The sequence below is a fragment of the Anabas testudineus genome, chromosome 7 (genome assembly GCF_900324465.2).
Source record: "Anabas testudineus chromosome 7, fAnaTes1.2, whole genome shotgun sequence".
Classification (NCBI taxonomy): domain Eukaryota; kingdom Metazoa; phylum Chordata; class Actinopteri; order Anabantiformes; family Anabantidae; genus Anabas; species Anabas testudineus.
The window spans coordinates 14,650,467-14,664,007 of NC_046616.1; the positions used below are offsets into that span (position 1 = coordinate 14,650,467).

At 38.7% G+C, this 13,541-nt stretch overlaps 1 protein-coding gene across 1 annotated transcript; it reads right to left on the reverse strand.

Moving 5' to 3' along the window:
• Positions 1-566: 566 nt before the first annotated feature.
• Positions 567-5,788, reverse strand: LOC113167201 (cytochrome P450 3A40-like). Its single transcript, XM_026367621.2, has 13 exons — positions 5,529-5,788; positions 4,213-4,306; positions 4,053-4,105; positions 3,859-3,958; positions 3,426-3,539; positions 3,190-3,278; positions 2,954-3,102; positions 2,736-2,863; positions 2,570-2,648; positions 1,859-2,019; positions 1,547-1,773; positions 1,296-1,458; positions 567-1,165 (listed from the first exon to the last, which is right to left on the reverse strand). Exons 1-13 carry the CDS (start codon positions 5,597-5,599, stop codon positions 1,070-1,072), a joined length of 1,524 nt encoding a protein of 507 aa, XP_026223406.1. The 5' UTR covers positions 5,600-5,788; the 3' UTR covers positions 567-1,069.
• Between the last annotated feature and the right edge of the window lie 7,753 nt (positions 5,789-13,541).

Genomic DNA, 13,541 nt, shown 5'->3' on the forward strand with positions numbered 1-13,541 from the left:
TTATGTTCTCTGAAATTGTTGCAGGAAAAATGTCAGACTGCTATAATAATGAATCCGGTGAAACATTTTAGAAGCTTTGCATGCAACTAGCTCTAGTCTGTAGTGACCTACCAAATACTGACCTCTAAAGGCTTGAGACAAGACTAAAAGTGTTCAGCTTCAATACGTGCACAGAAAGCAGCTGTCATCAGTTTTTCAAACCACAAAACAGTCCTGCAGCGTGATCAGCTTGTCTGTTGGTTGTGCTTTTTTTGTTCAACCCTTGCCTTGTACTGATCACATGATGGAAAGAAGAGCTTTTAGAATATTCTGGATCCTGTAATACTTCTTGTGGCTGATGTACAACATTAATTCATACTTTTAAAAATGCTGATTAGTTTTCTTTGTTATTCTCTGTGGGCTTTAACCTGAGAGGCTGGCAAGGTAAAAATAAAAAAAAAAACACTACAATTCCGACAAATGTGCAGATAATGATAGTATTATAGTATTTTTTATTTAGATCCACATGTTCAGAAGCACATGTAAAAAAAAAAAAAAAACATGATAAAAAAGTAATAGTATATTTACATATTTGTATTATTCAACTTACAACATAACATATAGTTTTCTAAAATATATGGACAGATGTTCAGTATATTATGTTATGTTTATTAAAATGAAAATAGCATTTCATTGTTCATGAAATGCTATTGACATTATTCAGGTATTGCAAGCTGTTCCGTCAAATTAAACACTGCAATACTGCAAATATGTTTGAAACAATGGAAATATACTTTTATAAAATGAGGCTAGATTACTGACAAGTTATGTAGTTTTTAACACAAATTAAATGTGTACATTTAAAAACAGAAGAAGTATATGAACATTTATGAAAAGCTATAAGAATTACTTTAATTGAGCAAACCCATCGATCTTTGAATCCATGGTCTTCATAACTTGTTGAATGTCTTTTAGCTGCAACAACCTCAAACAAGCTCTTAGTGTAATACAATTATACCCATAATCTTAGGATGTCCATTGTGAATGAATCTCGGAAGTTTAAAGTGGGAAAGACCAGGTTGCAGAGTTTTCATGGAGAATCAGCAGCAGCTGTTCGGCGCTCAAGCTTCAGTTTGATTGGACTTTGGGGTGTAAGGAATGGCTCTTTTCCCAGCACCAGTGGAATCTGGAAATATTTATGGAAATATTATCATTATTATGGAAATAATGAGGCTCTGGCAAAGCTCAAATCCTATTTCACCAAATCGGACATGAAAACATTAATAGAACCATAATTAGTGAAAATGTTTTCTTACTTCTGTCTCCTTGCATGTGACAAAGCTGAAGTTCTGAAGGATTTCCACTATGGCCAACTTGATCACGAGGAGAGCAAATCTCATGCCAATACAGTTCCGTGGTCCTGCTCCAAAGGGCAGGAACGCATAAGGATCCAAGTTGTCTTTGTTCTCTTTGCTGAACCTAAAAATGAAGAAATATGTATGAGTTGTTTAAATGTATGACTACGTTTGGGTAAAGTCTGATCTTAACTATTTATCCTATAAAGTACCTTTCAGGTTTGAAGGCCTCAGGCTCTGGCCACAAAGTGGGGTCGTGGTGGAGAGTGTAAACTGGTATCATGATAACAGTTCCCTTAGGGATCGTGACACCATTCACTTCAACAGAGGTCTTTGACATTCTCTCCAATCGGTTAGGAATAGGGTACAGCCTCAGTGACTCATTTACCACCATGTCCAGGTATTCCATCTGCATCATTGCTTCATAAGTTGGCCGGCCCTGGAGGGAGGTATGTATACGTTGAAAGCACAGGACCAGTTGCTGATATTATTACAGCTGTTAAAAAAAAAAACCCTGAAATAACCTTTTCTGGGAAGGTTTCATCAATCTCCTTCTGCAGGGTCTTTTGGATATCGGGGTGGGTTGCCAGGTTGTAGGCTAAAAAGTTCAGTGAACTGCTAGTGGTTTCATAGCCAGCAAAAATGAATATCATAGCCTGAGAAAGGATCTCATTATCAGACAGTCCTGCAACACAAACAAACCACAATTAAAATAGTAATTCATCTATCCATCTTCCACGGGTTGTGGGAATGATGGAGCCCATCCCAGCTGTCATTGGGCGACAGGCTGCCAGTCTATCACCTTGTTGACATAGAGAGAAAAACATTCACACTTATGGACAATTTAGAGGGACCATTAACCTAACATGCATGTCTTTAGATGGTGAGAGGAAGCTGGACTACCCGGAGTGAACATCCAAACTCCACACTTGGTCTGGTTTTCACTGGTAGCTATTCACTTTTGAAGACATGTTAATGTTTACTTTGGTTCCCTTTAACCTTCCATTTTAGTCAGTCTTCAATAATAATGATTCAAATGATTTATTACCCTTGGGAAATTATTGTGGACAGGTAGCCCCATTAAGGTGTCAAAGTTCAGGGTTCAAAATTCTGTCCAGGGAAACTTCAACATGTGGCCAGGAATCAGGGTTGACACGGAGTAGCTCAATGATAACAATGATTATGTCCTAACGAAGAAAGTGGCCTCTTTATATATATACGCTGGCTTTTTCTACCTTTTTTGGAGCCTGTATCATTTTTGTGATTCTCCGAAAACTGAGAATCCACCATTAACTGCATGAAGTCCACTCGCTTCTGCCAGACAAACACACAATGAGATGTTCAAGAGAAAAGTTTAGAACAAAAAGCAACATCAAATCCATGGCAGCAACAATAACTTACTTTGGGTTCATTCTTGTTCCGGTCCGATTTGATCGTCTTCAGAAAGTTGAGGAAAAAATTCAACACATCAGCAGGAAAGAACGACAGATTCATCATGTCAAAAACTGGCCCAAGGAATGGAAACAGAACTGAAATACATGAGAATTAAAATGATTGTTAAATTAGGGCTAACAAAACCACAAGATGGAGAATCCTGGTAAAAGTCATATTTGACATACCTACTAACACCAGCAACGGATTAAAGAAGTCAAACTTGGCAAATTTCTTAATGTTTGCTAGAAAAGGATCTGCTGGATGATTGATTGAATCGATGTCCACACTAAAGGCAGTGCTGGCCACAACATCCATACTGTAAGGTGCAAACGCTCTGCAAAAAAGACAATCATGCAGTTCCAGTTGACTGTACAGTAAGAACACATCATCCTTGAAAAGAAAAAAAGAAAACAGTACTCACGCTTTAGTATCTATTACTTCATCGTCTTCGAGTTTCTTTTGGAGACTCTTGAATAGATTACTTGAGTGCTGCAACATTATTGTGTACATCTGCCCCAACATACACAATGAAAAGATTTTAATGCAAAGAACTTTATTCATATATTTTTTTATATACATGTGTTTTTTGTGAATCTGTAAATAATGTACAAAAATCAAGAGTACAAATTAACAACATCAAGTAGTGTGTCTTTTAACCTCTTTCAGTCGTCCACTTGTGAACGATGGAGAGAGGACGTTGCGAATCCTCTTCCATTCCTCATCTTCTACTACAAATATTGAGTCGTGTAAAGGTCCATTCAAGCCCAGATCCTGTATAGCACAGTCACGCACAGAGCTTTTAGTGAGACATTCATGATGATAATGATGATAGAGGTCGGACTACTTTAACAGATACATAACTACTTATTTATTAATCGAGTATCCCCCCCATCTGTTTGTAAGTAATTAATCATTATCTACTACTGTATTTAGTCTTCCATTGTGAGTAATTCAGGATCTACTCATTAATGATTGTGGTTACTACTTGTACAATACAGTACAGTACACTACCTGTATAGTGTTTTGTACAGTATACCAGTAAATGTGTTTGTACTTAGTTATGAATGAGACACAATGTTTTCTTACTTACCCGTCTGTTAGTGAAGACCGAATAAAACTCTTTCACCAAGATCGTTCTGATCATGGCTGTGTCCATTACAGCCAGTACAGGCTGTCTTCCATCATACAACCTTGTAATGCAGGAGCAAGCACGACATGTGTGCAATTACTGCCTGACACGTTAGGAGACATGCATTGTGTGATGTATTCTTTCTAAACACTTACCCCCACACCTTTCCATATTTCTGATAGCAATCTGTATCAAAAAAGTGGGGGCCCTGAGGGAAAATAATTAGCAGAGAGTGACAAAGCCATCAACAATCAAAACCATCAAAAGCAGAGTGTCCGCTTAGGTCACTATCCCAATCTGGCTAAAGGATCTCACCTGTCTGTTCCCCAAAAATGTCCCAATGAAGGGCATTGGTTTGGGTCCATGGATGCCGATTTTCTTGAAAAAGCCGTATGGTGCATACGCATACCTGAAAATTAATAACAGGATGAGAAAAACAAAGACTAAATCTACCTGATATTTCAAAATATTACCATAAATATATTCATCAATGTTTCTGTCTTTATCTCTGTTATCTTATCAATTTTATTGTCATGATTTAAATGTAAAGAAACAAAATAAATAATAAATAAAGATAAATTACTATCCCAAACTGTCAAATCATCTGTTACTCAAAAGCGTTGAAGACTTTCAAAAAATTGGCAAAAGAATGGCAAGACCCTGTTGGATTAGAGAATCCAGCGCCCCCTAATGCATGAACGTGTATGAAGGTGCTTATCCACAACTAAAATCTTCATAACTCTGAAAACAGTAGATTTTTCTTAGAAAGGCCAGACATGTTTTTATGACACAGGATGAATTAAGACTGCACATTCTTTATATTGAACAACTTATCTAGGTTGTGATACAAATGTACAGTTAAAAATATTTATTTTTTAAAGATAAACTCTTAACTCTAAACCTTTACATAATTATTATTTTACTAACTCTATTATTTTGTTTTTATTGCAGTGTTCATTACTGTGCAAAATCTCCTGACATTAAAATTAAAAGGGGCAATATATAGTTATAATGTTATAAAAACATAAAATTATGTTCTAAGAGTTGTACATTGCCTCAGTGCCACACCTTGCGCTATGTAACAGTTATCTTTTGGGGGGCTATAAATAAAAGTGCATCATGTGCAATTCTGTAATGTTTTGTAGCTAATGTTTCAAGTCTGCCTGAGACATAGTTTAAGATATGTCAAATTAGCGCATAACACTTCATGACGCTGAAAAATAGCTTGTAGTTCATGCACTTGTTATCTTAAGTCAGTGTTGACTGTTACTTAATGTTAGCTTAAGAGAAGAATTACATATTTAGATATATCACATTGAGCATGTTTAAAATGTTTTTTCCTCATTGCTTGGCTTTGCCACTTTGTTTCGTTTGACAAAGGTCTGTTGTTTTCTACTTCTTACCCCCACCACTGCCTGCTTTGAAGTGCAAGCAAGGCCTAACAGATTCCCATAAAACACAATAGCCTGTAACAACGTTATTTATTCATAGACTGACACATTGTCTACTGCTTGATTCTCAGTGCATAGAATGGGCTATTTCAGACTTTACATACCACCAAGAATCTGTTCAAATAAAAACATGAAGAGACTGTTTCAGTATAAGACACACAGGCTGGGGCCAATACTTACACTGCAATCAAAGTAATGATGATTGCAATTAAAGTCCAGGTCTCAATCGAGAAGTCCGGCAAATAGCTCATCTTTCCTCCTGTGCACACTGTCGACTGCTGATCAAGTGTCAACACGGCCTATATAGCTACATATCCCGCATGTTATGCAAGCTCATATCTCAACCATCAGTCTTACTTGGCACAATGCACATGTTCTTCTGCATTGAACTGTGGCTGTAGTTACCATTTGCCTACTAAAGGTCCAAATAACTGCGATTCTGTCCCTCTCTGTCATATTGTTTTTCAGTAAATGATTTAAAGAGCTCTGACAGGACAATATCCTATTGGTGATATGCTTGTGTCCTTTTGACCAGGAGTTAAACATTAATAGTATTTATCATTATTTGAGGAGATAGTACACAGTTAATTATTACGAAGAGTAGATCAGAGGTAACAAACAAACCTAGACAGTCATAATTTTCAGTTTTTTATGGGCTATTAGACGGTGATTTAAAACATATTTTCAGTCAATAAAACCAGAGAGCTGCTGAATTGGACTATAAGAAATGGTACAGGTGTACCTAATAAACTGGCCGGTAAATGTATATACTGTTAAAATGAAGATTTTTGTTGTACATGTGTTCATCTTTAGGCCCTTAATTGAACTTTTAGTCCAGCAAACTCACTGTGCGTACTGCCGTTGTTGTTTTATCATTCATAGTGTGTGTTTCTGAGCTTCAGACTTGTTTCATACAGTCTTTTTCTATCAGCTGTAATAGTTCAAAAAGATAAACAAGATGTACAATATCACAGTGAATGTGAAACATTTCCCTTATTTTATGATATAGATAATGAAATGTGTACTTATACTGTATAAGTATGAGGTGATGGTTTATAGATTCCTTGATTTGGAAAGCCATCAGAACTATAAAGTAAGGATCCTTTATCAGAATCAAACCTTAATCCAAACCCATTTCCGTCTTATGATGGTTGACCTGACCCTAACATTACCCTACGTCTGGCGCAACAGTAAATAGCTCATCATTCCTCCTGCATGACCTTTTGACTGCTGATTAAGTTATTTGGCATGGTCCGTGTCATTTGTGTTGAACTGTGAACCTGTCTACTGAATGCCCGACAGCCTACTTTGTAACCTTCAATGAACCTTTTTCCAGAGTGTGTTGGGGCAGGTGGGATAATCTTGGGAATCACTGTGAAGGTGGTTAGTGTTTGGCTTATTAGAATGGGCAGGGGAAGCAAGAGTCTATCTCATTTTTGCAAAATCGTGTTGAAATCCTGTGCCCACCTTCAAATTTCTCTGAATGCTTCTTTTATTCTCTTTGTTCACAGACATGGACTGAAATTAGTTTGGGTCTAATGACTTAGAATGGCCTTGATACAGCTGCCAAATGTGTTGTTTTTGTTCCTACCAAAGGCGGTAATTTACTGCAGTCAGAGCAGTGAATAGAAAATACAAGATGGTGACAATGAAAGACAGTGGCACAAACTGTAGTGAGAGAAGGCCATACAATACAGAGAAGGTGTTGAGGAAAATCTATATCTATGAAGAATAATGTGCAGATATATGAGATAGATGGCTAAGTGATCAAATATATGACTTTGTTTCAAGTAGCTCCTTGGTACCTTGCTGACAGTATTCAATTACCCAACTTAATGCAGTTTAACATCCAGTACAAGCCAAAGATGGAGTCATTAGTCTGCCATTACATACTTTTTTGCTGCTATTCTGAGGAGAGGAAATTAAGAAGTATGTAATAGCAGCTGGGTGGCCAGCGTGTCCTCCAGATGTTGTCTGGGAAACGGTAATTGACCTGCTAATGAAGTCTGGGCTCCTCCTGTCAGCTCTGAGCCTCCGAGAGTCTGTGACTTTGGAAGGGACACCTGCCACTCTGACCGAAGGACAGCCAGCCTGAGTTGTAATGAAACACAACAAACATAATCTCTTTCTATCTCCCTCTCCCTGTCAAACACTCATTCAATCACACAAGCACACACCTGCATACGCCACATATTTCTATTGCTGTGAGGATGCTCACTGACATGAATCATCCTCTAGCATCTTAAACCTAGAACAAGGTTTTAATCTCCACATATGAGCAATGTAGACACAGACTATAATCAAGACATCCACATACAGGAAATGCTCCTTTAATATTGTCTGCTTTAAAAAAAAGTGCCTATAAATCAATCAAACTAAATATTTTGTACTTCCACTTACTTCAATTCAATTCAATTCAGTTTTATTTGTAGAGCGCTTTTTACAATTGTCATTGTCACAAAGCAGCTTTACACAACCAAAGAACAGTACATGAACAGTGAATGTGTAAGAATCATAATAATCAGATTGACTTACTTCATCACTATTCAAAATATGCATATGCTATAATTGTCAGAAGGCTCCCAGACTTAATTGTGCTCTTGTGCGGTTGCAGTGACCACCCCGGCTTGGGGATTTGGCGGACTGCCTGGTGAATGTCACCTTCCAACAAGTGAGCATTGTGCCTGTGTGAGTGTACATGTTTATCTCTGTCTCTCTTGCTTGCCTTGGACGTGTAAGCACATAGTGAGTCATACTCAGCAGAGGTGGGAATGTTTGGCTATGGATGCTGGACTGGACGAAGAGATGTTTAAAACGAAGCGCTGGAGTGAAGGAGAAGAGTGTTAGTGCCTGGTGGTTTGGAAGGTGAAAGCGAAGCCACTGTGTGAACGGCACAGTCATTAATTTAGAATCACAAGCGGAGGCCATCTGGTCTGTACTTGAAACAGAACATGTTTTTATAGTGACTTCTTTTTTTAACTCTCATCTCAGCCGGACTGCAACACTTGAGCATGAGCGTACTCACCAGCAGAGGACAGTGCAGGGTAAAAAATACAACGTCACATTGGTAAAATGGGAGATGTTGGAAGTTTCGGAGGTATGTGGCCTTTGCTGCTTCTTAAAAGGCCATATAACATGTTCCCTTAATAATTTCACAATACACTCATCAATGAAAAAAAGATGCATGCAGTATTCTTTAGCTCATTGCTCTGTATCTTTGTAGGTTTTCTGTGCAGGCTGATGCACTTTTGATCCACTTCTAATCTGCGTGCACAGCTCGTTTGCCATTGTCTCAAAGGAAGAGGCACATTACAGGGTAGACTCACTGGGGCATAGTTGTACAGTTAATGGCAGTTAGGTTGGTGCAATATGTCTTTGTGCAGCACCTGCAGGTACGGGGACCCCCACCCCAGGGAGCTGTATAACATTGTGGCCATGTCCCTGAGCCACTGCAAAGTCACACACCTGCATCAATGACGGCGCACCGCAGAGTTGTGACCTTCTGTCTTTACATTTCAGATATTGGTGTTGCAGAAATTCCAGGTGCCGTCTCTCTACTCTGTTGGAGGGAGTGGAAAAAACAGGAGACAAGGAGACAAGGAGAGAGGGGGAGAAAGAAAATCTGCATGCAAGAATGATAGACACAGTGATGCAAGCTTCAGTGTGTTTGTGTAGTGTTGGCTTGTTCAATAGCAGCTTTGGTGTCCAAGCTGTCCCATTAATTTGGACAGGAAATCATGTCCTCCGTCAGGCAACCACTTTCAATGAGTTATGGCTGCTCGTCCGAGAGAACTGTTGTGATGAAAGGCAACTTTGCTGGGAGAAGCGTACCAGGAAACAAGCAGGCACACAGAGGGATTTACAACACACTCATACACACTCACACAGCACAGTGACAGGGTGATTTAGTGGCTTTTAATCATTCCTAAATTGCCTGTCGTTCCTCTCTCACAGCAGTACTTGATTACACACATCGGTAAACCACATGAAACAGAATCCTGCTCCAGTGACACACGAGAAGCAGCCTGGTTTTGTGGGTGTTCAGGCTACAATGCTTGAGACTTCATTACAATATACAACTGGAGGAAAGTGCCGAGTGAGCAGAGAGAGCAGTGATACCTTCATAGATCTCCACTGTACGGAGCAAGACTCTGAAGGTTCCATCTCTGCCATCAGTGGGGTGTGCTAAATTGCTGAATCCACTAAAACCACTTGGTTGCCTTTCAAGGGAATTTCTGAGAGGTACAGAGTCAGTTACTTGTAATTCTAAATCTCAAGTGTTTGAAACAGCCTAAAGGCAAAAAGCTTTGGTCAGAGCTGTGTCCTTATCTGACTTCCATTTTATGTATGTCAAGATCAATTCCACAAATGCAGAACTTACATCACAGAAGCATCATTTTAACATTAACAACAGAAGTGGGCATAGTCAAAAGATCATATTTAGCACATGGAGTCAATGATGACAAATGAGACCAAATGAATGCAAGATGTTGATGAAGATTTGTGCTTCTTAATGACATTTATTAAATTCATTATGGGCGAGTGGTGGGCCATGGTGGGTCTGTTTGAAAGTCACAAAATCTTAAACAGTGGTTCCAGGCTGTGCCACTCTTGAACTAAAACCGGGCTAAAACCGGGCCTAGTTGCATCTTAACAGCATAGCCCTTTATTTAAACTCTTTATGATAATGCAGCATACGGAGGTCCTCCTGACCTTCAGGTTGACATTCACTGCTCTAAACGAGTGAATGTAAACCAACAGATGATTCAACCAACCTTACTCATCGAGCCTAAAATAGCACATTCAATATGTCTGCTGTGGTCCTTGCAGAGCAAAAACAACATATGTGTTTTGGCTGCAGCTGCACAGACCTGGGGCTTTTTAAGCGTGCGTTCGGAGATTGCTCTCTAATACTTAAGGCATTTTGGAATGTGTGAAAGCTGCTTGGAGATGAGACTTCATAATCTCTCTATCCATCTTTGGGTCGCTTTGAAGGGTTTAGAGTATTGACAGTTTTTTTGGATATGTGCTTGGGTTCAGGATGTGTGACCACTGTGTGAATGACCACTGACCCTGGACAGCACAGATTAGGTACACACACTCCAGCACATAGTCACACAGCGGTTCTGAAAAAAACAACACACAGATCGATGTATAAAAGAAAGTGCACAGTCATAAGCCACCTGTTTTTAAAGTGTATGATCTCATACAGTTTGAGAATATGCATGTAAGAGCAAAGGATAATGGCTTTTAACAACGTGAGCCTGAATGGGTTTTAATGCTTGTGAATTGATCTGAAAAGTGGAAGAAAACCCTACAGTATTTATTCTTTCAAAAGACAGCATTGCTTTAATGCTGGCAGCTCTCAGAAACTCTTTTCACTTTGGTCCTTCACTTTAAGCTTAGTTCTGTTTTAGCCTTGCGGGAGATGTTTCGAAATGTCAGCTCATGTGACCATATTTTGGGAGATTATTTTAAAGGCTACCGCTGGCTTTGTTTTCATAACGAAGAAACACTATATGTCACAAAATGGGACATCGTGCCTCCTGTATAAAATTTTAATATGTTACATAGAGGAGTAAGGTTGGTTGTGACCATCAAGACATTTTGTCTTTTTTTTTTTTTTATTGACTCACAAAATAGGGTATTATTATTAAGACTTGAACAATAATGGAGATAAACTTTAAATATTTTACAAGTTAAATGCACAAAACCAAACGTATTACTCCAGTAGATATATCGCCCCTCCAGTACTACAATATTATCATGTGTATATGGTGCACGCATCACCAGTGACCAAAACTCCACTCTCCTCTGCACTAACAGCAATATTAAATCCCATAGAAGACAACATGTACTTATGTATCTGTCTTTCACCCTGTTGCAATGTGGCTCTCTGCCTCCTTTTCTCCCTCTCTCCCTCTGTGTTTCTATATCTCCCCTTCAGCTGGTGCGTATGAGTGAGCTTGTGGCTTATTGAGATGTATAAGACGACACAGCTGTTATCATACTGAGGCCCCCGACTGTGTCAGCCATTCTGACACCGATCTCAGTGTGAGGATTTGTGCACGTCAAATATCAAATACACATCAAATTGATATGCGCAAACAAATGTGCTATGTTTTCACCACATAATAAGGGCAAATTGTCTCTGTCTCACTCTCATATTACTTTGCCCTTAGAAGTAGACTTTCTAATCCACCAAGGAGAACAGAGACCAGAAAGGTTATATAATATGCACTGGTCAGATTTGAGCTCTGCTGTCTGTGCAAACCCGACATGGATTTAGCAATAGAAAATCTCCCAATTCACATTCTAACTGGAAACACAGTAGATTACAAACAGTTCATTCCAGTCAAACTAGCTTCTGATGTTAGAATCAATTACATCTGTCACAATGTATAAGTCGACTCAAAGACTCACGTAGAGCTTCATCTACCCTAACTTTTCAGAATTATCCAATAAATAAAGGATAATAATCTTTTGTTACAACTTTGATGTTATTTTCATATGTGGTTTTTATTTGTGACTATAATATAATCAATCTTAGTAGTATTAATGTACTCACTGAATTACTGTAGTCAGTAGAAACACTGTGCTATTGCTCAAAAGGAGTATGATATATGAGCAGAGTGGATTTAAAAGAGTGACGACATCTCCGTTGACTCTACTGGTACTGTTGAGTTAGATGTTTTCAACACATATTTTCTAAGGTCACAATTTGAAATCAGCTGAGATTATGATTTTTAACTTAACAGCTATTGCAGGATATTAATATTTAGCATTTTAAAGCATTTTAGCTTGTTACCTTCCAGCAAATGAACAGATTCAGACATTAAGCTAGTTAACTTCTATTAGCTGCTAGAATAATGTCTCTAATTTATGACATTGATACTTATTTTTTTGGCAAGTATGCTGTATTAGCTACCAGTGGTTCACATTTGCTGTGTGCTCATGTACATGCAAAAAAGAAAAAAAAAAAAAACATTTCATTGTTCTGATCTGATCAGATTTAAATGACAAGTACTCACGGCTTTTGAAGTGACTCAGTTGGACCATTGCTGGTGCAATCCGTGCAACCCGGTGGTTTCAGAAGTCACACATTTGGTTAAATCAGTGGATGTATTTCGAGTCATTTGTATCTGGAAAGTCCAATTGCTGGTGAATTAGTATGCTGGCCAAGAAACTTCAAAATGGAGACAAAATAACAAGCAATTCTGTGAAAAGGTTACGGAAAACCTTGGAGCACAGTTAAATTGATCATTAAGAAGTGCAAGGAAAATGACACATGCATGAAGCTGATTGATCATCCAAGAAGGGGACTAATGAGGGAGGCCACCAAGACACCTGCTACTCCTCTGAAGGGGTTACAAGTTTCCGCAGTTGAGATGGACGACACTGTGCATCACCAGTGGAGGCTTTATGGGCGAAAACCACTGTGGATAATTGCTCGTATTAAATTTCAGCTAGAGTCTCCCACTCTGGACAACAGTCTTCCATCTGAGAGAAGCTTCTTTGGTCTGATGAAAGCTTAAAAAAGGGGGTGTTCAGTCACAATCCCCATGCAACCTTACAAAGTTTAAACACTTTTACACAGACTGGGGGAAAACAGTGTCCATATTAATGCACTGTAGCAGATTAATCACAGTCGGTACATTGTAAATTATGAGACACTGTTTGTGGCAGTCCAGTGTGTGTTGAAGTACCTGAATTGACTCCACGAGTTAGGTGTTACAGCTGCTGCTGTAGGCAGTAGTCAAATCAGTAGGTCAAAGTCCTCACTCCTTTTCCTCGAGGACATGTAAGTCTCAGTTTGGAAACTGCTGGTTTGAATAATCACACTAAATTGTTAGCTTGTTTTTGTGACACACACTAAATGTACGGTCACCTTATATAAATTATTTTACCGTTGTGTGTATTTATTTGTTGTTTTGGACAATTTTTTTTAAGGAAAAATATTGCAATGTGGGCCACAGGGGACAATTATAAGCCTTTCCATTATTCGGTAGCAGGATGATTATGTTTTCAGTGTCTTCAGTTCTGCCACAGACTCTCCTTGTAAACAAACCCTTGCACTGCTCCACCAAGCTTCACTGAGCAGAGTATTTCTGCCGCCTGTCTAAATACGTTTGTGAAGTGTTGCAAACACACAGGCCCACATCCATCCTGGGAACATGTAAATGAATGTTTAGA